Raw genomic sequence first — 24,031 nt, 5'->3', positions numbered from 1 at the left:
TTCCTATTTTATTCAACTACTTCCAATAGCTTTGATATTAAAGTTTTGATAATAAACTTTTGAGAGTCTTTTGGTCATTAAATCACCAAACATGTCTTCTGTTTGGCAACACTTGAAAGAAATGATGTTATTTTTGACGTGTTGTCACACATTGTGATACGACACATCTACAGTGGTTGACCAAAAAAAATGTCCCCGTATAAAATATGAGTTTTGTTTATAAAATTCATGAAATCAAAAAATTGATCAGAAATAATCGTAATATAAACCCCATTTCTAGTAAACGACAATACTTAAGCAGTAATTTACAAAAAACTGTGCATGTGCAGAAATGTCGACAGTCCTGCAACATTGAAATAATTCGTCATGTTTATATATTGCAACAAAAATCAACACAAACATCAAGCAAGTTTCAAAACCAACGCAACGTATACATGAAAATAAAGAAGTTGAATTGTTAAGAGTAAAAAACAAGACACTGTCAGCAGATATATCAGAATAAAAAAGGCGAGCGGATCTTGAAATTCGATAAATGCTAAATGCTGGAGTCAGTGTTTGTAATTAGGAAGTTGCACAGAAGTTTCTACTAAGTTACTGTTAAGTAAAATACTGAGTTCAAAGTTGAGGTTAACTTGACATTGTAATCACACCTCCTAGTGGTAGAAAAAAACAACAGACCACTGAGAGAAGGAATATCTTCATTGGTAAAACCTTAAAGTTAGGTACCCTATCAAAGATTTCTTCTTAAATCTTATAGTTCCAGATTTTAAATGCAGCTTTTAGATAATCTTTGTAGCTTTGCAAATGTCTTTGGCTTATTTATGCAAAGTTTCGTCGTATTAAATAATCAAAAAACTGAAATTTTCTGATATCCTCATCAATCTGATATTGAACATTTTTATAACTTCATCAATACAGTTAGAAAATCAAATAATTCTGGACATCACGTGATACATCAGTGAAAACACAAACTGCGCAACAGCCGTTTCTTACGTCACTTCTGGCATTCAAGACAAAGACAAAACATAAATTTCCATATGACTTTGGAAACTCTCTATAGTTGTCCTTATTCTGATTTATAATGTCGTCTGAATGACAGCTCTTTTTTAAACAAATAAAAGACAATGTTGTCAATATTTGTCTCCTTTTTTCTGCCTTTTATCCTCATCATGACGTTTCACAGCCTCTCTTCTTGTCTTTTAGAATAAAACTTCCTGGTTAACATCCTTGTCTATCGTGTTTAACACTTGCAAATATGAAAAAAGTTATTTCATTTTTTATGATTCTCGAAAACGTCGAATTTGATGCTTTTTATACATGGCCAATGCTGTTCGCAGCAGCACACATTCACAAAAAACAAACTTTAATTTCTCCCTTATCGAAATTGTTAGAATCTTCTATCTCTTAGTTTTCTCTTCAAGCGGTGCGTACCATAGAGATGGGTTACATGTTACGAACATTCTCATTTATAGTATTTTGCGAACTAAGAGATCTTTGTAAAAGCTCATAGAAATTATATCTGAAAATTTTTATCGTATTTGTAGATACACATTCTAAAAAAGTCACGACCAATAGGCAATATTCAACATTCGAGTTTACGTTAATGATCCCCTCAAAACGCGTTGGTTTATCAACATAGATTAAAAATTTTCATTTCGTATTAAAATTTAATCAAAATAGTGGTTCATGGTCTTAAGATTGATAAAGAATTTTACCATTGCCAAACAATTGTCGTACATAGTCAAAGAAAAACAAGATCTTGTGTTACAACATGTTGTAAAACAAATATATTTGTAAAATCAAGTTTCAATTAATGCGTTAGAGTCAATGAAATTAAATAAACATAAACCTTAGTAAATTTAAAAAAGACCATTAGCTACAACATTATAACATATTCTTAGATACAGAGGCATGACATTCACAAATGACTATGCAAATTATTGAAGAATATATTCTTATGTCTGTTTTGTAACGTAAACTTTAAGGTAAAATATCATGTTTTTTTAATTTTTCTAAAGGTTGTTTGACAGGATACTGCAGTTGGTAAAAGCTGTAGCATACATGCTCTCTGTCATTATTAGTTTTTAGGTTCTTTTGTAATTTTAAGACGATTTTTGGTGAAGTTAAATCAATTGAACCTAATAAGGGTTGTAAAATATTTTTTTATTTGCTTGATTTTTATCTTGTTGATATATACCAAATTTTTGTACAGATGGAATCGTCAGGAATAAGAAATCTGTCTTACATTCAGCAAATAATTAACGTGGTGCAAAAGGAACTTGCTCAGTTTTTCATTAAACAATGGAACTCTCGTTACAAATCAACTTATGGAGAATGGGATGATACACACATCAGTGGTAACAAATTTTACAATTTAGAATCAAGAAGAAAGTTAGACCAAAAAAACTCGACAAAAATATCAAGATGGAGATACCAGTAAGTGGGACTGTACGATATTATTTGATGCAATAATTTTTTCAAATTCAATTGGAAAGCACCTTGACAAAAAAAAACAAAGGATGCTGTTCATGCACTTCGTTGTGAAAGAAACAAGTACGCACATTGGTATGAAAGGGAATGTTCAGATGATGATTTTGATGATATAGTCAACATCATTGAAAAATCATTTCAAGATTTGAAATTTTCTCTCGATAAAATCAATGAAATAAAGACCTATCGAAAAAGTTTTAATTCATTTCAAGTGCTTCCTTCAAAACCTAATCATTTTTTTGTTGAACGCACTGAATTACGAGATAAAATTATAAAAGATCTAGAAAAGTTAAGGAATGATAACATTGAAAAACTGACATATTTTTACATCACTGGTAATCCTGGCAGTGGTAAATCACAACTTGCAAGACAGGTTTGTGAAAAATATCGTGTGATTGGAAAAATAGAACTTCGTTTGTAATGACTCTCGATGGAAAAATGAGGAATCTCTTTTAAAACTTACTGTGAACTTGGATACCGTTTAAACTGTGACAAGGATATGATTAAAAATTTGAAGATGAAAATTGTTCCATCGCAGACAAAGTGAAGAATTTGCGATCGTTAGTATCCACACGATTAAAATTCTGGCAAAATTGGTTGATCATTGTAGACAACGTGGCACAGCTTAGCAAAATTTCTTCATTACTCCCCCAAGTTGGTGATCCCATGTGGATAAATGGACAAATCATAGTAACTATCCAGAACACAGATGCCGTACCTCAAGACGATGAGTTTAACAAACATATTTCTATCAGAAGTGGAATGAATGATAAAGAATGTTGTCAACTGTTGGAATATTACACTAAAGATGATAATACTGATGATCAATTGTTGAATGAAGTATCCCACGCATTAGATCGTCAACCGCTGGCTTTGGCTGCCGCTGGTTGTTATGTCAGTCGTGTAAACAAAGCAAACTGCTCATTTACTTGGAAAGAATATTTAAAGAAAATATCTTCAGAAGAACAAGAAAACATGGACGCCACTTTTGTTAAATTTAACTCGGTATATCCTAGAAGTATGTTACAAGCTTCACTTTTAGCTGTCAGACAAAATGCTGAAGAATCCTCAATATTGGCAAATGTTATTAACTTTTTTTCCGTGATATCGTTTGATCCTATACCACGAGACATTATTATTTGTTATGTTCAAGAAATTGATCCCAAACACTCAAAGGAAGATATATGTCTTTCCTTAAAGGACTGCTCATTGTTCTTGCATTCAGAAAATAATGACATTAGTCTACATAGCATTATTCACAAAGCAATTATTGTTTATCAATCTGAACATTCAAATGAAGAACATGAAATGGAAACTAACGTTGATCAAATATCTAAAGCACTTTACATGTTTAAGGAGAGAGACGACGAAATCAAATTAATGCCACATCTTGAAAAAATTGCTCAATTGTTAAAGACCAACAAGACAAAAATCAACATGAACACTTTACAAGTTTTCCAAGATTTTGTTGACACATTAAGACATTTTGGAAAGTACGATCTTGCTTATGAGCTATTGGATGAATTTAAATCAAAAGAATCTAGTTATGACAAATCTTGGTATTTTAATATCCTTGGTCTTTTATACCATGACACTGGGAATTATAGCAAAGCTAGAAACCATCACGAAAAAGCTCTGGAAATTCGAAAACAATCGTTAGGTCCAAATCATGTTGTTGTCGCTACATCTTTAAACAATCTTGGTATTGTGTATTATAAAACTGGAAACTACGACAACGCTAAAGAGTTTCAAGAAAAAGCTCTGGAAATTCAAAAACAATCGTTAGGTCCAAATCATGATGATGTCGCTGCGTCTTTAAACAATCTTAGTTTATTGTTAAAAAAACCTGAAAACTACGACAAAGCTATGGAGTTTTACGAAGAAGCTAAGGAAACTCGCATAAAAACGTTAGGAACTAGTCAGGTTGATGACGATAAGTCTTGAAAAATCTATGTGTGTTGTATTATGAAACTCGGGAATATGACAAAGCTTTAAAGTTACACTTTGGTAGCTACCTGTTTCAAAGAAAATGTGCCTTCTAAATTATGTTAAGCCTATTTTTAACACCTAGACCGTAGGAGCAAGGCTTTCACCTGCCAAGTCAGCTCCCCTCTCCCTCAGAACGTATTATTGGTAGTGAATAAAACGTTTGCAATTTGCATTTTGTGAGGTAAAATGAACCTTATTGGTACTAGGCTATATATAGTTTCACTGATATCTTGTCAATATACTTACTCTACAGTTAGAATTAACCTAAGTAGAACTTTGTACTACCCATGCCCTGAATCTGACATTCTTCTTTTGACTTTATTTCTAAAGTAATTTGCTTTTATGTTATAACCAAGTAGTAATTTTTATTGTATGATTTACAAACATACTAAAGTACATTGAGATGACAGGGTTTTATTACATAAATTTTGTTAAATAAATACTATCCTGTTAGTTGTTCATATTCTTTGATACATTCAGTAATTTTTTACCAAGCTCCATAAGCCAATGACCATATTCCAGGTTCCTATAATTTCCAAGGGGGTACACGTTTCATACCATACATACCACCCCACCATTCTGCAGCCAATATTCCTGTGCTGTCACTATCTCCACCATGAAACATAGAACAAGAGCACAATTGAAACCAGGAATCTGTTGCCATCATCAAAGCATCGTAAGCAATCATTGGTGCATCATGACCACTGGACCCACCCAACCTGCATAACTGACAGATTTATAAAAAGCATCACGTTCAGGTAAGTTATATGTCACTGGAAACTTTCGTTCACTGGTTCCATTGTTAATCCCCGTAGTTCAAGATACGACTCCCAACTATTTTTAAAATAGCCCCAAGATTTCTTGTTTTCTTCTACATCACGACCAACCTTCTCAATGTATTCCCAAACTTTGGGTAAGACACTTAAAAGTCCTGCTCCCCATTTTTTTGGAGCCATCTTCTGTATAGCATAGGCTGTAAATAAAGCTGCAGTAACAGCCCCTAGATAACCTATAATTAAAATCATTATCTTTAAAGATTGCTAATTTTAGGTCACTTACATTATGATGACCCTATTTACATAATAGCAGCATTTTGATATGGATCATGGATTCAATGGCTGTAGTAGTGAAGATATTAAAGCAAAACAGCAATGGCAATTCAAACAGTTTTTAGAAGACAGAAATTTGGAAATGTGGAAAAGCGATAAAAGGGATGGATCAAAGATATGGTCATTTAAAGTGAGCAATGTTAGAAGGATGGAGGCATTTGAGATGTGGTTCTAGAAAATGATGGATTGCATAGACTTATGCAAACCTAAGGTCAACCTTCTTTTATTTCATTTATAAATTGATATTAGATAAAAGGATATGAAACATTCATGGTAATGGCTTGATCAAGTAAGTAATCGAAGGAAGAGTTGAAGATAAAACATCTAAGAAAAGCAAAAGGATTGAAAAGCTAAATTACTATAAAGGTTTGTTAAAATGAAAAGCAATGCAGATAACAGGAAAACCTAGCAAACTTTATACAAAGCAACACTTGTTGATAGACAAAACACTAGACATTAGTGACTTGATAATTGATACATGATCTGAAATCGTTGCTTTATTATGAAAGGTGAATACCTGTGGGTGATTATGAGTCATCCTTCCACTTTCAACAGCAATTTCAATTAACATTTCAATTTGATCTTCACAAGGAAACATCAAACCTATACACATGGATCTCATAGCTGCACCACATCCGCCACCTCGTTCATTAAATGGTATAATGTAACCTTTTTCCTCAAGAGGTCGTAACATGAAACATGCCTTTGTTGTGGTCTGCCCAGGAGCTCTTTCCCACATATCCTCAGCACATGTCTTCTTGTACTTTGTAGCCATAATGCTCAATAACTCTTCCGTTGTTGTCCATTCAGAAACCAACGCTTCTGCTGTAGCAATGTGTAGTACAGTGTCGTCACTAACCCTCCATCCTTTAATGTCAATTTTATCAAGTCCTCCGAGTTTTTCTAGTTCTTCATGAATTTGAGTACCACTGTAACAGAATTCCCACAAACCATTCTTATAACCTAGAGCATCCCCACTCCACTGAGAACCATAACTGCTTCGTATTTCTCGGATAATTGGACCGTATTTTCAAGAGCCATTTTAATATGTTTACTTCACCGTAGTTTAATGAATTTTTTTGAAACACGGGGAAAGTACTAAGCTTCCCTCAACTTAGTCAACTAATAAAAACGTAAAATCTTTTCTTTTACTTTGTTTCAATATTGTTTCATACTATTGTTTAGATTTAGACGACAGCGTTGGGAGACTGGGACTGTTATTTTGTAATCCTTAATCTTTACCCGATTCCATGATCCTCAATCTGATTAACATGTTGCTTCTTGCAAAGATTCTTTAAAATTTAAGAGTTCCTTCCTTATATCATGGATTATCCGACACGGATTTAACCCAAACTTGACAATTTGATTGCACATATACTAAAAACAGTGTATTGGGAATCGAACCGAAAGACTACATTTTCCGCTTTTTGAAGATACCCCACAGTTAGGTTGTTTTTTCTTGGAAAGTTCACATGATTTTGGCTATTGAACATATTTTGAATATTTTATATTTCCAAAATTTGATCTTTGTAGAAATTTTGAAGCACAAATTTGGTAAGTTATTGCTTAATCGTAATAGACAAAAACAGTTCAAGAGCATTGTCGTTCAATTACACTTCACAATTTAAAGTCACAAACAATAAACAATTATCAGCTTTTTTATAATGCCGGTTTAGCATTAAAATGCTTAAATATCCAACTTTACGCCCCAAATACATGACAGTTTAACTTTCACATTTACAATAAGTGTTAAGTAAATAAATATAAAATGATTAAACTGAAGTCTCCCAAACTGTTCTAAAATGCAGAATTGCTTAAACATGACGCTGTTTTTTTAACGAAAGTGAAGATGGCTGTAAATTTTAGCTGATAGACCCTAGGTTCGCTCAGCTAAGCATCCATAGCATTCAAAGTGCATTTCTCTTTGTTCCATGGTTGTATATGACAAGAAGAACAAGTTTAGTCCCACACCAAGGTCACTGTTTTTTTTTTGATGACTTAACCGAAATAAAAAATCCCTAATGGAAAAACCTGAACGGTATAAACCAAAACCGAACACAACGGCACGAGAATTTGGAGAATACTTAAGAGGAAAAAACCATTAGGGATTTCGGCTGAAGTTCTGCGCCCCGGGGGACCCTTAGAAACAAAAATCTTTACTTACCTTTGCAACGATGCAAATACCAAAAAAAAAGCCGTCAATTCCTCAAAAGACACCTTCAAGTCCAAAAATCTTTTAAGTATTTTAGTAATGGATATAATTCGCCATTTTTAACGTACATACAACTTACGTACAAACCGCCATATTTTAGTTTTACCGCGCGTAAACCGATCGGCGAACTCGACAATTTTCTACTTTGGACGTGAAAATTGTGTAATTTGGATGGGAATTTCTTTTAACGTGTGTTTTTCTTATCTAATCCACATCCGAATCAGTCACACCTAGCGCCACCTTAGCAGTCCTTATTTTGCACTGTTTCATTCAGTGCTTTGCGCGCCCGGTGCCACTAGCGCTTAAAGCTGGAGCAAGCGCTTGCTGCATGACATGGATTGGATAAATGTACTTCAAAATATTTCAAGCAGACAGACGAAATTTAATATTTTTTGAAACAATTTAGAACTCTTGAAGAAGCACACGTTGAGTTTGGTTACCGAGGGACCGTGGATGGCTTAACCAAACAACCGGCAGCGCTTGATTTAAGTTATGTTTTAGTTTGACAATTATCACATAGATGACTACATAGCAACGCGAATGGTGAACATGGAAACCATCGTGTAACTATTTTGTATCATATGTGACAACGTCTGCGGTTTGTCTTCATGGTAACCATCAAAGAAAACAAACAATGTGCTTTTATTAAAACTATGTTTCGTGTTAGTTTGGTTAATATGAAGCCATTCCGCATACTTAGACCTGGTGTACTAAACATATTTTACGCCTGTTTTTGCTGTGGCTTGCCGCATCGAAATTCCCAGGAAAGAAGTTTTCTTAATAAGAAAACAACATATCCATTTTTACATTTACAGTAATTGCCACGCCGCTCCTAAACTGTAAATGTCTTGACAAACTGAAGACTATTTGAGTTTCAATTTGTCGAATTGAAAATGACTGACAAGATTAAAGTTTCCTTCGAAAGATTTTGAAAAATTTAGTCAGTTCTCTTGATAGTGGAGTTCATCCTTTAAGGTTTTAACCCCATACTCATTATCTAAGCGTAGCAACTACTCAATGCAACTACAGCGCATGCCTAAGCTATCTAAACTTCCTACCTGCGCATGGCACCGGAATTCCGCCCTGAAAAGGAATGCCCCTTGAAGGAGGTAACCCATCATGCCATTAACTTAACTTAACCTAGTGCATGTAGCACCTACAGGTGACCTCCAACTGGGGTGGGTTGAACTACTCATGCATTATAGGGGATCCATGCAGGAGTGCCTTAATAGTCAATGTAGAAAGCCGTTCATGAAATTGGCCAACTACAACGACTGCATGCTCTTACCGTACTAGGGGAGAGATATTTTTCTTTCCACCAAAACCACGATCTTCCCTTCGTCTTCAATAGGCCTTCCTCGCTTGATCCAGTCTTCAAAGGTCTTCTTACAGATGCTATTTGCATCCTCTACGCTAAGGTACCATTTGTACCCACTAACCCCAAGTTGAAGTTGCCTTCCTTGGGCCAAACTTCACTTGCATTTCCGAGTCTAAGCTATGGTCCTGCCTATCCTTCTGCGAGGCAACAACCGCTGCGATCATGCGTAGCTCCTTAAAGCAGTATATTCACACAGAGGTTTTTCGAAGGTAAATTACATAGAACAACACAACTGTTGCATGCCAGTCACAGACTTAAATTAGTTCATACAAATTCACGCTTACTAAGACACAAATTTTAAAAAGAATTAAAGCAGCACCGATAAACACTATTGGATTATTTTAACCAAAAGAACACTTTTATTACCTCTTAATCAAGACTATTTTTGAAAATGCAGATGTAAATTTCTTTAAATATATATATTTGCATTCCTGCATTAAAAAATAGCCTTACAGTGGAATATACTGAACACCAGGATTTGTTGTGGCTATTGCCCGAATTATATTAGAGATTTGACCTGTTAACAGGCCTAACTAAATAAAAGGTTTATTATTATTACACTTACGGTTTTCGACGAATCCTTGGCAGTTCGACGACAGACTACGATGAATGACAAATCTCATGCCAATTGTGAAGATGAAACGATCGGATGTTGAGCAAGGACAGCCACAAAAAAGCCCAAAATAATTTTTTGAAAAATTCAGAACGTTGATGGTGAAACCATCGTATCCAATTTTCAGGCTACCTGACAAACATCACCGCTTTTATGTCGACGACGGCAAGCACAGAAACAAGATTGGCCATTTCTTGCAACTGTGCATGTCGTCTACGGCATTAAATCGGAAATATCGACAGCCAGTCGGAAAATTAGGATTTTTAGGTTTTTTATTTTCATGTTAAGGAAATTCCATGTTTTTATTACAAAAATTTTCAATTAAATAATGTTGAAATTTGGGCATTTGATAGCGGCGTGCTTTTATCCATCATTGCGATTGATTGACCAGTCGTGATTTTAGCAGGAAAACTCCCAGGAAAATGTTTTAGAAAAGGTCATAATATTGACTTTTCCATGGAAACATGCGTTAGGCTGATGGATGCATTGCTCCAAAACAGTGTTTAGCGTTTGCATTCTTTTTAGAGATGGCCTTTAGGGCATTAGAAGTCACGTATCTTTAAATTTCATCAAAGTATATTGTTCATTCTTGATCATTGTTCAGAAGAGTTCATTAAAGTACATTGTCAATTCTTGACCATTGTTCAGAGGTCTTCATTAAAGTATATTGTTCATTCTTGATCATTCTTCAGAGGACTCGTTAAAGTATGCTGTTCATTCTTGATTATCGTTCAGAGTTCTTTCTTAAAGTAAATTGTTCATTCTTGAGCATTCTTCAGAGGACTTCATTAAAGTATGCTGTTCATTCTTGATCATTGTTCCAGGGATTTTATTAAAGTATGTATATTGTCCATTCTTGATCAGAAGGTTTCTACATAGGACAATTGAAGCCAATGTCAGTTCACACTACTTTACTTCCATAAATGAAAAACATTGATAACATACTTACATTGAACATTTTATTCACTAGTAATGTAGTTCAAGGGAAGAAGAATTTCAACCAAATTACAGAATTGTATTTTGTTCTTATGTTTAGATGAGCGTCGAGGAACTGGTCGACAACAGCCACAATGCTCTTCAACCGCTGTGAGCAATAACCACTTTCTTTAATTGTGGAGTCTACGATCGTGGTAAATACACCAACATTTGTTCGTTGTTTCTCAATCTCATTAGATGACTAATTGTCGTTTAAGAGAAGAATGTCCATGTCTAAAATCAAGCATAGAGGAAACAAAAGTTACTAAGACGGAAACTTTATGGAAAGGCCACACTGCACTTTGCATTAATGAACTTCACATGCAGTGTCCCAATTCAATGTTTACTCAATGCAAAAGAACTTGAAACAAGACATTTACCTGAACATTTTTCAAAGCACTCCAAGAGATATTTCACCGTGGAATAATTTTGACTTCGGCTAACTATTCTTCGTGCAACTAAAGACTTTCACGTTCAAATGGCACGTTCTTAGTCTTAGACTATGGCCCAAGTTTCACGAACTTGTTGTATTCTGATTCGTCAGTGACTAGGTGTGTTGTAAACTGTTGTGTTCTGATTGGTCATTTACTAGGCGTGTCGTAAACTGTTGTGTTCTGATTGGTCATTTACCAGGTGTGTCGTCAATTGTAGATTGTGAAATTTAGAATTTGCATGATTCATCACTTAGAAGTAATTAATCCCCATAGAGCGGTAAATGCAATTTAATACAATATAAATAAAAACGTATACTTCAGCTACAGCAAATAGCAAATCCCAAACATTTAAGTCTCCTTGGGGAACAACTACAGCTGAATCATGCAAATTCTAAAGGTCCACTGATGTCAAAAATGATTTGATAAACCCTCTAGATTGTTATCTTCATCTCATTTTCTTATTGTATTTATTAGCATTAACATTTGATCTCTTTTAATTAGCATTCTACAGGGTGTACATAAAAACGACGTTTGGCAATTAAACTACTGTAAAATTTCGAAACCCAATCACTGTGCTAACCTCACTAGTGCATTACATTTTCAATGGAGGAAAATCTTTTGTGCTTGCATCAACGTAGCTAACAATGTTCCATGCACCTGTGGGCTTGGCGTAGTGACAGACATTGAAATTATACAAAGGTCTTCAATGGTAAATGAAGGCTGACCAGCTAGTTTTGCACACATCAAAGGAATGAACCGGATAGAAAAATATTATTACAATGTATTTTTTATTTTTTTATTCAACTATGAGCCGGCATTATATGTTGTCCATTTTAAAGAATTTTCAATCTCCATGCGACAATGTGAAAGTGTGTAAAATGAAAGACTACAGTCTTTGGTGTGAAAGTGTGTGAAAATGAAAAATTCTACTCTTTGGCATCAAGATGTGTGAAAATGCATAGTATATAGTCTTTGGCATTAAAATGTGTGAAAATGCAAAGAATATAGTCAATGGCAATGTATGCAGTTGATTACTTTTATAAACTTACCTTTAGTTTTAGGGACTATTTATATGAGTCCGATAGCCGGGATTCAGCGAACGAACATGTAACATGTAACATGTTCTTACACAAACTTTCGGCAGTTATTTCAGTAAACAGTAAAGATACAAACGATGGACATAAAAGCAGCTAATATTGGAGGCAACAATTCGCCAAGAGAAACCCGACCTTGTGCAAAAAAAATTTCCGCAATGCCATTCTGTAACGGTCGTTATTTCGTTAACGTCTTTTCTGACTTCTTGAACGACTTTTTCAAAGAGCTTAGCAAAAAGTAATCATGTATTTAACGTAAAGATCTTTGATAAACCAGCAATTGTCAAACCTTTGGTAAAAAACCACCATGTACAACAAAAACTTCGGCAATGCCATGTTTCTTCGTCAACATCTTTTCTGACTTCTTGAAAGACTTTTCCCGACAGCTTCGAAAAATGAATAAGGAATGAAGTATAAAGTTTGACTGAGGAAGAAGCAGCTGATATTTTAGGGTAAAACTGATATAAATTTTGTTAAAAAACGTAACTCTTTAACGGCCATTTTCGATTTTTCGAGTTTGGAAACGACTTTTTGCAACAGCTTCAAAGAAAGAATCATGTATTCAACAGGTTTAACTTGTTGTGATGTTATAAAATATTGTGAAAATGGATTTGCAAGGCAGAAAGCGAATTCTTAGTATAAATATAATTGCCCATCATAAAACTTTTAATATGGCCATGGTTATATAATTTTATCAACAATAACGTTTCGACTTTAGCTGAAGACATCTTCATATTACAATACATACATGTAGGAAGTAGTAAATCCTATTCTTAGAAATTTTGTACAATGCTTACAATAACGACTGTATGCGTTACGCTTCTTTGAAATAAAAGGTTATATTACTCACTGTAATACTTTGAAACTTACAAATGAAATATTTTACGTAATACTTACGATAAAGATTGTTTCAGCAAGAAATCTTTACACATAGCGCGGGAAAGATCGCAAAAGTCATATGACGTATTGATCAAAATTGGTCACGTGTCAAGTCGTATAAACATTCGCCAGCAAGAGCTGGGTGACGCGGGATATGTAAATTGATCAAATCGTGCTGAGATAGCACAACATTTAATAGCATAGTACGTTTCGTGTGATGTATTTAATATACGATTGTTTTCATTTCAAGTTAAATATTATGTTTTAACTTATTAAAACCCAGTATGTTGTACTATTATATAGTAGCAAATACTGACAAATTATATCTGTATACAACACATACAATAAAGAGTCCTTGAAGTTGATGCATCGGGAAATTCTTCTACTTTGTAGACATATTATATTTATATATACTGAACTATACGTATGTTATATATATACAATATAACTTATACAATTTCTTTGATCTTTTTTTCATCCTACAAGTTTTACCTTTTAACCTTTATGTGTAGAAGGAACAGTTTGTGTTGTCGTTGTCGTCGTTGAAACAGACGATACCGTTGAAGTTTGCCTGTAAAATATTTGCTGAAAGTTTAGAGAAAAAGTGATAAACTATTCATGAAATAATAGGTAGTAGCATTTTGATTTTCTTTCTAAAACAAGCCAAAGTTTGAGTTCTTTGTGTTGTATTATTACGAAATAAAAGATTTTTACTGTGTTTGCACGGGCTTATGCAAAACGAGGAGACCTTTGGAAGAACACGAGAGCAGATCAGTGCAAGCCCAAAACCGAAGGTAGAGTGTTGCACATGCTCAAGAGTTCTCACAAACGTCTCCAAGGTTTGCATAAGCCAGTGCAAACAGGAAAAATATCTTTTTAAAAAAATATCAATAATGCGAAATAGACAAATTTAAAACAAACGTTTTAATTTTTCCTCTAAAATGTATTCATGCTTGACTTGCGAATTCTGTTTGATTGATTTGATTTGTTAAGCTCAGATCGGTTTGCACAAGCCAATGAAAACATAGCTATAGAGCAATTAAGAGAGAAAAGAGAAAACTAGCACAATCAGCGCATGCGCTTGATGGCTTTTTGTTCTTGTTTTCACTTTCAATTTTTTCTGTCTCTTCTTGCCTTACAAACATTAACAATAAAAAATCGTTTAATATTCTGTATATTGAACAATAAATTACATTCAAACATGATCACGTGTTTACTCAAATGAAAAAGATCACGTGTTTACTCACATGAAAAATGGAAAGTATTTGAACAAACAACTCTTGCAAGGATTTTCACCTAACTCTGGAACAGCACCCAGACTATAATTGATCAATTTTCTCAAGTAATTCTCCAATTGTTTCCGACGTGTTTCCACAAAATTGACGTCACGATTTCCAATAATTTTCTTCGCGGGAAACGTGAATTGTGCAACAGGTTTAAACTGCTTACTTGTCTGTGCATAAAAATGAAAAGGAAGGGATTGTACATTACGGCAAAAGAATATGATTAAAAAAATTAAAATACTGATGTTTATTAAAAACCTTCTTATATAGGGCATAAAAATCCGAGTATCTTTTGTAAACATTCCATTCATCGTCTTTGATACGGATATAAACCTTGTGAAGTAAACAATGTTAAATTCTTTATTGACGACAATAAATGGACCACTGCGCAGATGATACAAATATACATAGGAAGTTTATATTTGATGATTCTCCGTATAAAACAGTGCTCGATGCCCGCGAGCAGAGCGTAAATATGTCTAGTGGTGTTGAGAAAAAAATCACAAAACTACAGATCCATCCCAACAAGCCTGTTTCGTGATTAAAGGAAAATCCCCTGAAGAGTGAGCAGTCACGAAACAGGCTTGTCGGGATGAATCTGTAGTTTTGTGATTTTCTCAACACCACTAAACATATACATATGAAAAGTGAAATATTTGAGCAGTAAATTTAAACTACGGCATGATCTTTTAAATACGATGACCACAAACACTTTTCTCAAGGGTGATGCATTTGAAACGAGGAAAATACCAAATATAGATCATAAATCTTGAAATATAATCCCTAGTTATCCCAAACCTAGTCCAGATAACCATCAACATCACATCGGAAGAGTTATTTACTTTTTTTAGAGATAAATATATGGAAAAAATTATACCTGATAAGAATGGTGAATGTTTGGAGACTTTCCTTGTACAAAAACAGATGGAATCCAAATGTTAATTAAAGGACGAGTATTGACAGACATGAAATTTGGACCAAACTCCGTCAAATATAAACATTCATCATGATTATCGTCCTGAGGAAGCTAGAACATACGAACATACGTAGTTTTATTAAGAAATATTTAGAAAATCAAAAGAATATTTACTGCTTTTCATATTCATACCAAACAGTTCATATTGTACATACCGATCAATATTGTACATCTATTGTACTATAATGAACACACGGGTCTTTACTGAACATACCGGTCCTCTAAGATTGACAAGCTCTTCTTTTAATATTCTTAGCTGACATTCACGAGCGTTCAACATTTTTTGTAGTCTTTCATTGAGTTCAATAAGTTCGCCATGCATATCAGCGACCTTTAAACATGCTAAACAACATTTCATCACAACTTACGCCATGACGTCATCACCATGAAATTTCCCAGGGATGAACAAGAAACGCGAAATCAGTCAGAGTGGCGAGTTTTTTTAAACATATATCACGATTTCATTTCAGTTATTTATCCTCAGTTTTCATAAGTTAAAATATCTTCTTGTATTAGATATTTCTTAAAGTCAACGTGTGCATCGTATAAAAGAGTTTTCTATCAAATAAATTTCGGCTCATCTTCATGAAGCATATGATACCTGAAGACCTTTTAAGGCAAATGTTTCGATTTGTAAAAGTATTATGGTTTAATGGAAATCTTACTTGGATCAACTTCCGCTCAAAATCTTTGTTTTCTTCCTTTCTACAAGAAAAATGAACGAAATTCATCGCCGTTGATTCACTTTTGCTACAAATTTACGGTAAATACCTCACTTCGTCGACGTCAGATTTCGGAGAAAGAATGATGGAAGAAAGTCTTTCATTTTCTGGAGCTGCACAAAAGATTATCGAATATCTTAGATTTCTACATCTATTTTAAAGATAAACTATCCCTCTAACAAACCTTCTTCCATAATGTCATTTCTTTTCAACGATTGAACAGCACCCACGTATTTCTTTAGTTGGTGTTTGAGCAAATCATTTTCACTAAAGAGCAAAAACGAACAGGTCAACAGACATCTTTGATTAACGGAAATGCAGAGTTCTCAATGTCCTAACCTTTTTAAGCCGTTAAGAGCGACGCAATTTTCTTCATTTTTCGACGACATATCTCTTTTTAAATCTTCTAATTGAAGACGAAGAGAAGCTGACTTCATCATCTCTTTTTCCAAATGTTGTTGTAACGATCTACAGGAAAGATGACCGAAGGAAAAATCAGGGCAAAATAGTGTATATTCGAATGGAATGTTAATATTAAACGAAGGACGATAATACAACCTGTTACGTTCTTCAACTTCATCTTTTCTTAACATCATCGATACAATCGCCTATTTTAATTCCTCTTCAACAATAAAAAACCACGTATTTATTGATATTCATGAATTTATAATTATTCACACATACAAATATTCAGTTCACATGATGAAATTTGACGGATGTCTACAAACAAGCAAAGCAACTACGATACAAATAGTAAAATCCAATTGCACTAAATATTTCTATATTTAAAACTAACTCTACCTGCTAATAGCCCATTTATAGTTTGAGAACCTGAGGCAAAAGTGCCTCTCCCGTTCCGAAAACATTTTTCAAAAGATATAAGAAATAAAACCATTTAAATACATGAATAGAAAAACACACAAACCTGAAGTCATTTCTTTGCCTGATGGATATTCCTCTGATGGCTAAAGAACGAAAACATACCAAATATAACGAACTAAATATAACAAAGATATTTACACATGGCTTTCTACCCTCCCCTCCCCCCTCAAAAAAAAGATAAAAGCATTTCATAATTAACTAACATTCATACAACCATCACCCATGGTTCTGACCAATGACGATCCTGAGTAATCATTAATTTCTATGCTACCATCACGTGTGGCACATATCGCTGCAACAGTTGCTCCAATTGCTAAACTTGCATCATTCTCGACGTCTTCATCAGTGTAAATACTGAAAACAACATAAATTACCACCTCAGTTAAAATGGTGAACTCGTTAGACATTCTTGTCGATAAAATAATGAAGTATCTTCTAACCTTGAAACGGGCGAATCATTTATTGAATGAACTAAATGTCGCGACGTCTCAGGTGCAACAGTAAATCGCTCATTTTCATATGACATAGCTAGACCCCTAACTCCTTCATCGTCATCGGGGCAAACTACGGGAATTAGAGATACACCGCTGTTCATATCAACAAGAGGCTCACACACTTCTTCCTCCGACAAGAGGGATGAGTCAGTGTAATGCCCTGATTGCAAAGATGTTGTCAAAGAATGATTTTTTTTCAAATCATTCGCAGTTTTAAACTCGTTTTTAAGATGCAGAACTTCCTGGCTTTTCTTTGTCAATCGAGCCACTTGTTCATCTGTTTCATTCTCGTTGTTGTCAACGTTGGTTTTCGCCATTGTGGAAGAAAGACTTGAATTCTCAGAATTCGAAGAATAAGCCAACTGAGAGTTCTTTGGCATTTCAAGAAAATCGTCAGGACTTTTATTAAAAGCATGGTTACCACGAGCATGTACCTGAGAATCAGTATTACGTTGTAATATATCTTACGCCGCTCGGGTAAAACTCGTGGCACTATCGTGAGCAGTCGTTGTCGTGGAAGAACTACCATGAGAACTGACAGTAGATCCTTCTTCCGTCTCTTTGAATTCAACATTTTCAATTTGAGCAATGTTTGCTTTCTTTTTTTTACGTTTTTTCTTTTCTTTTCCTGAAACACAAAAGAAAGATAAAAGTTACAAATTAATAAAGACGCGTAGGGATAAATGACTACGCATTGTTCAAGTATGATAAAGAATAAATGAGGACGCGCGGTTAAGGGATGATAAGGGATGAATAAACAACAGGTATAGTTAAGGGATAAATGAAGACATGTAATAATGGGATAATAAAGGTTAAGGAGAACGCATGGTTGGGGGATTACAAGGAATAAATGACATGTGGTGATGAATAAGATTATGATGATGAATGTGGTTAAGGAATGATAAGATTAGGATATATGAGATGAATGGTAGGGATAATTAGGGATAAAAGGGATATTTTGATCAGGAGAGAAAATGAAATTCTGATCAAATCTTTATTTTCTTAAAATGTTGTATTTAACAAACTTCACCAGGAGCTCCTGACGTCGCATACATTGGTGATGGTACAGCCCATATTGATGTTGGACGAGAAACTGCTTGGCTGATATTGCCGGAATCTAAAAATTAAATTAAATTCAAGTAGTTAAAGAAAAGTACATTCATAGCTTCCACTTTTTACTATCCATTTCTATTTGCAAAGATTCATTTTAAACAATATCAATAGCATTCCAGCATACCTGTACAGTAATAGAGTTAAACTCAGCTTTGTCAATGTCAATTGCAAAAAGAATTGAACTTAAGCCTTAAAGAAGAAACAAGGAATGATAAAAAATCCATTATAGAAATATAAACAAGTTTATTCTTACCAGCAGCCATCATTGGTAACATACTAGATCGTTCATCATCCAATAATAATGCATCTTGCTCATAATACTGACTGAAATTAAAACAATTACACATCATATAATTATTCTGACATCAACAGCTTACCGTTAAAAGAAAATTGCATTACTATATCGCATTATACATTGGTTATGATAATCATATAGCTTATCAAGCCAAGATTGATCTTTCTTTCTTAAATGTTACTTAAATCAAACTTACAAAAGCAATTGTTTATGCCCAATGAAGCTATGAAGATATTTCTCCAGTGATTGCTCGTTTAAACTAGACCTAAGCCATGCTTGAGCTGTCAAATAAATATCAAAAATAGAAAGAAAAATGTCAGAACAAATTCATGGCATACAAAAGGTTTTACCCACAAACATTCCTGGAATCATTTAGAAACCAACAACTTGACCAACCTCTACCAACATCTGTCATTACATTATGTAAAGAATTATATGTCTTTATTTCACTAGAGCTAAGATGTTCCTTGATAAATAGCCAGAACACAGATTGACCTTCAGATCTCATTAACACCTGCCTTTAATGAACATAGAAATGATGAAAACAAATTATTTAAGAATGGCTTTTAAATTGACTGAATTGAGAGAGGAATGATGAAGATACCTTAAAGAATTTATCTTTTTTGTGGATTTAATGCCAAATTGAAGAACAATGTTCCATTGCTCACAAAGACAAGAGATTCTGTAATTCATCATAAATACAAAGATTATGATAAATAAGGATTATACTATGAAATAAAATGAATACAATAAAATGCAATCGAAGAAATATCAAGTTCACCTGCTATCCTTCTCAGAAGCCAATTCGGTTGTACTACCAAATCGTACCTGACACTAAAGAAACGACGAGGTTCAAGTCGACCAAATCATTCGAGTAAAATCAATACAATAAAAGACGAAACGAAATTACAAGTTCCAAGTTCAAACTTTAAACTACGTACAAATATTTTACAACTAACTTGCTTTACTCCATCCAACAAGCGATCAGTAATTGCTTGCTTTGTAATATCTACACTTGCCAAGTTCAACATAATCTCCACTGAACTAACATGTAAAAAAAATAGTTTTATTTGTCGGATAATTAGAAAAATAATTAAAAATAATTAGATATTAACAAAGTATGTATATACGAGTACCTTATGATCGCTTGATATCACCACATATCAACTTTCACCACCCATGCTAGCATCAAGAAAGTTCGGAGAAAATACAAAGTGTTTTCTACATGTAAAAAATATCCACGATACACGACAGTATTATTGAAGCAGTTTACAAAAGAAGACAAATGAAGGAAATTTACCAATATGGGCAACGGAAATGATGTAAATGAAATATTTGATGCAAATGGCAGGACGTCACAAAGAGAGGGGAATATTGGGGGCGGGTGGGGATGAGAGAGTACACACAGGGGGGCGCAAAAGACACCCCCAGGGCCCACCATAATACCTCAGCAAACGAATGCATGAAAAACATGTCACATGCATTAATTTCTATAAGTTATTTACTGAGATAAATCAACGCTAGTAAAAAATGTTTCATCGAATTCTAATATCAAATACCATGAACAGAGATTCCAAATTCTAAAAAACGTATGATAAAATGGAAAAATCAAAAGGTTTTTAAATTCTTTTATCCAATTTCACTTAATGAACATCATTGAAGTAAAAAATCAAATGTTAACAAATCACAAAATTTATCAGACTAAACTATGAGTACATTGTTTTATAGTTAGTTCATGGTCAATGCTGTATGGTTAGTTCATGGTCAATGCTGTATGGTTAGTTCATGGTCAATACTGTATGGTTAGTTCAAGGTCAATACTGTATTATAATAACAAAATTCTTTTAAACCAAATATCACATGACGTCATTGACGGCAATTACGTGTTTGTAGATGTAAATCGTCCAGGTCAGAATAGAGTCGTGAGGAATGTTGATATTAACTGTCTCTACATAAATGTTCTACATAGATGTCATTAATGTTTTATAATACCGTTTGTTGAAAGAGATCCTGACTCACTCTTCATCTTCGTTATTTAAATGTGTTTATGTATTAAAACGTGCATGGATAAAAGATTGATGTTACTATAAGGCATGAACTATTATCACCATTTTTAACTAATATGTATGTGGTCACGTTGTTTTCATTAAATCTCTCATCCGTTTGTTAAGTATATGACATGTAAAGAAGTAAAGCAAGCATAATTTTGTTCACACGGTCGTCATATATGAAGTCTTGTTTCTAAAACGTAGGTAATTTGTCGAAAGTAAAGCGAGTTTCTGAAACTATATTACTAACTTTACATAACAACTTCGCTATTGAATAATCTCGATAATGTATGACTAAACATGCATGAGAAATCATATCTAAATTGATATACAAACTTTCTAACTATTGACAATAGCTGCATGGTAAAAGAAAGCAAAACCTTTTCAAAAGTATGGGAGATGTGATATAGCATACTTGTCTATGGAACATATGGGAATCTGTGAAAATTTATGTAGGGGGTAGCATGTCCAATCATGCATCACCTCCCTTCTTTTCTGACTACACTTTTGACTAAACTCTGTGTGTCTAACAAAATGTTGATAGTTGTATACAACAAACGATTTCTTTTAGAAATAAAAAAATTTAAAAAACAAGCAAAAGTTAAACACAGGAAGAATGTATTTACACTCAGAGGAAGAACGCGACCGAATCTAGTTTTTGTGAATTGTTGATTCATGCAACACAGAGCTTTCAAAACTATACTTTTGATCATATGTTAGTTTAACAGTGTTAAAGTTTACTTTTATTGCATCCTTTACTATTATATGTATAGTGTTTTTTTATTGATCATAAGTATTTACAATTGCGTGCAGTTGATAATTAAAATGTATTGATAATTTACAATAGGTTATTCAATAACAAAGCTCTTTTTATAATATAAACTGACTTTTGCAATAATATACATGTATAGCATTTTTGATTAGCGAAGTAAAAAAATCGATTTTAAATTTCATAAAATTGTGTCTTAATCATTCACATTCAAATCCTATTTTAGAAAGATGATCCCTTTATTCCTGAGTTAAAACTTGTTAAACTTTATATTATTTAGCAGTAGTCCTTTGGAATTTGACTCATTTCAATGTTATTATGTACTCTGCATAAGGCTCTTACTTATGTATTTCAATAACAATTATTTTTAGTCAGTGATGTACACCTAGCTATAGAACTTCAATGTTCTACAGACATGTCATTAATGTTTTATAATATTGTGGTCGCGTTGTTTATATTAAATCTCCCATCCGTTTGTTGAGTATGTGACATGTAAAGAACTAAAGCAAGCATAATTTTGTTCACACGGTCGTCTTACTTCTAAAATGAAAGTAATTTTAGAAAAATTAGGCGATATTTTAGAACTACACTAAGCACATAACAAATTAGCTAAAGCAACATCTAGATAAAGTATCACTAAACATGCATGAGAAATCATATCTAAATTGATATACCAACTTTCTAACTATTGACAATAAGCTGCATGGTAAAGGACAGTAAAACCTGTTCAAAAGTATGGGGGAGGCAGAATAACATGAGAACATTTCCTACATGTAGAACGCTGAATTTTTCTTTATAAACTATACTTGTCTATGGAAAAAAGGGAGATCTGTAAAAATTTATGTAAGGGGGAGAGCATGTCCAATTACGCATCACCTCCCTTCTTTGGTGACGCCACTTTTGACTAATCTCTGTGTGTCTAGCAAAATGTTCATAGTTGTATACAACAAACCATTTCTTATATAAGTAAGGAAATTTGAAAAATAAGCAAAAGTTAAACACAGGAAGAATGTATTTACACACAGAAAAAGAACGCGACCGAATCTATTTTTTGTGAATTGTTGATTCATGCAACACAGAGCTTTCAAAACTATACTTATGATCATATTTTAGTTTAACAGTGTTAATGTTAACTTTTATTGCATCCTTTACTGTTATATGTATAGTGTTTTTTTATTGATCATAAGCATTTACAATTGCGTGCAGTTGATAATGAAAATGCATTGATAATTTACAATGGGTTATTCAATAACAAAGGTCTTTATAAAATTTGAACTGACATTTGCAATAATATACATGTATGGAATTTTTGATTAGTGAAGTGAAAAAATCGATTTAAAGTTTTAAAAATTGTGTCTTAATCATTCACATTCAAATCCTATTTTAGAAAGTTGATCCTTTATTTCTGAGTTTAAACTTGTTAAACTTTATATTATTAACAGTAGTCCTTTGGAATTTGACTCATTTCAATGTTATTGTGTACTCTGCATGAGGTTCTTATTTATGTATTTTTATTTGAATAACAATTGTTTTTACTCAGTGATGTATACTTAGTTATATAACTAGAATGTTCTACATAGACGTCATTAATGTTTTATAACAGTGTTTGTTGAAGGAGATCCTGACTCACTCTTCATCTTCGTTCGCTATTTAAATGTGTTTATGTAACAAAACTTACATGGATAAAAGATTGATGTAACAATAAGGTATGAATTATGATCACCATTTTTAACTGATATGTATGTGGTCACGTTCTTTATATTAAATCTCTTATCTTTGTAAGGTATGTGACATGTAAGAACTAAAGCGAGCATAATTTTGTCTACACCAGGGGTCTCCAAACTACGGCCCGCGGGCCAGATGCGGCCCGTTGGGCTTCTCAATCCGGCCAGCAGAGGCACTTCAGAAAAAAATAATATTATTAAACAAAATAAATTTTGTGCAGAAAGTTTACGTTATGACGCAAGCCAACTAGCAAGAGTGGCTTACGTCAATTTTTCTCCCAACTTCCTACTTCCGTTTCAAGCACACTGCGAAATTTAAAAAGCTGAAGGATAATGTGGAAATTTTTTATATTCTTTGGCCCTCAACATGCTGGATGAAAGTTCATGTGGCCCTCTGGCTGTAAAGTTTGGAGACCCCTGGTCTACACGGTCGTCATATATGAAGTCTTATTTCTAAACGAAGGTAATTTGTCGAGTAAAGCGAGATTCTGAAACTATATTACCAACTTACATAACAAACTTGCTACTAAAGTTATCTCGATAATGTATGAC

At 33.6% G+C, this 24,031-nt stretch overlaps 2 protein-coding genes, 1 long non-coding RNA gene and 1 pseudogene across 4 annotated transcripts in view; 1 reads left to right on the top strand and 3 right to left on the bottom strand.

The window, feature by feature from the left end:
* Window positions 1-18,147, bottom strand: part of LOC124456691 — a 64,097-nt pseudogene extending 45,950 nt beyond the window's left edge.
* On the top strand, window positions 5,014-5,953 carry LOC124456746. Its single transcript, XR_006952438.1, has 2 exons — window positions 5,014-5,237; window positions 5,530-5,953. It is a non-coding gene; the product is annotated as an uncharacterized LOC124456746 (long non-coding RNA).
* LOC124456706 (sorting nexin-29-like) overlaps window positions 13,378-24,031 on the bottom strand; it is an 89,940-nt gene continuing 79,286 nt past the window's right edge. Inside the window, exons 1-6 of one of the 2 annotated variants that reach the window (XM_047007085.1) lie at window positions 15,801-15,825; window positions 15,588-15,653; window positions 15,334-15,483; window positions 14,715-14,789; window positions 14,421-14,626; window positions 13,378-13,744 (exon numbers count right to left, since the gene is read on the bottom strand). In XM_047007085.1, coding sequence (XP_046863041.1) covers window positions 13,669-13,744; window positions 14,421-14,626; window positions 14,715-14,789; window positions 15,334-15,423 — 447 coding nt within the window. In that variant the 5' untranslated portion in view covers window positions 15,424-15,483; window positions 15,588-15,653; window positions 15,801-15,825 and the 3' untranslated portion in view covers window positions 13,378-13,668. Of the gene's footprint in view, window positions 13,745-14,420; window positions 14,627-14,714; window positions 14,790-15,333; window positions 15,484-15,587; window positions 15,654-15,800; window positions 15,826-24,031 lie in introns of those variants that run through there. The other variant, XM_047007083.1, reaches the window with a different exon arrangement.
* Window positions 18,738-20,217, bottom strand: LOC124457256 (sorting nexin-29-like). The gene is made up of 8 exons (XM_047007536.1): window positions 20,075-20,217; window positions 19,898-19,982; window positions 19,720-19,772; window positions 19,543-19,620; window positions 19,335-19,456; window positions 19,135-19,219; window positions 18,897-18,967; window positions 18,738-18,832 (listed from the first exon to the last, which is right to left on the bottom strand). The coding sequence occupies exons 2-8, from the start codon at window positions 19,967-19,969 to the stop codon at window positions 18,738-18,740; spliced, it is 576 nt and encodes a 191-aa protein (XP_046863492.1). The 5' UTR covers window positions 19,970-19,982; window positions 20,075-20,217.

This window comes from Xenia sp. Carnegie-2017, unplaced genomic scaffold (genome assembly GCF_021976095.1).
Source record: "Xenia sp. Carnegie-2017 unplaced genomic scaffold, XeniaSp_v1 HiC_scaffold_6, whole genome shotgun sequence".
NCBI classification, from domain to species: Eukaryota; Metazoa; Cnidaria; class Anthozoa; order Malacalcyonacea; family Xeniidae; genus Xenia; species Xenia sp. Carnegie-2017.
Note: the sequence above shows the minus strand (reverse complement) of the source record. Positions and strands in the feature narration are given on the sequence as shown.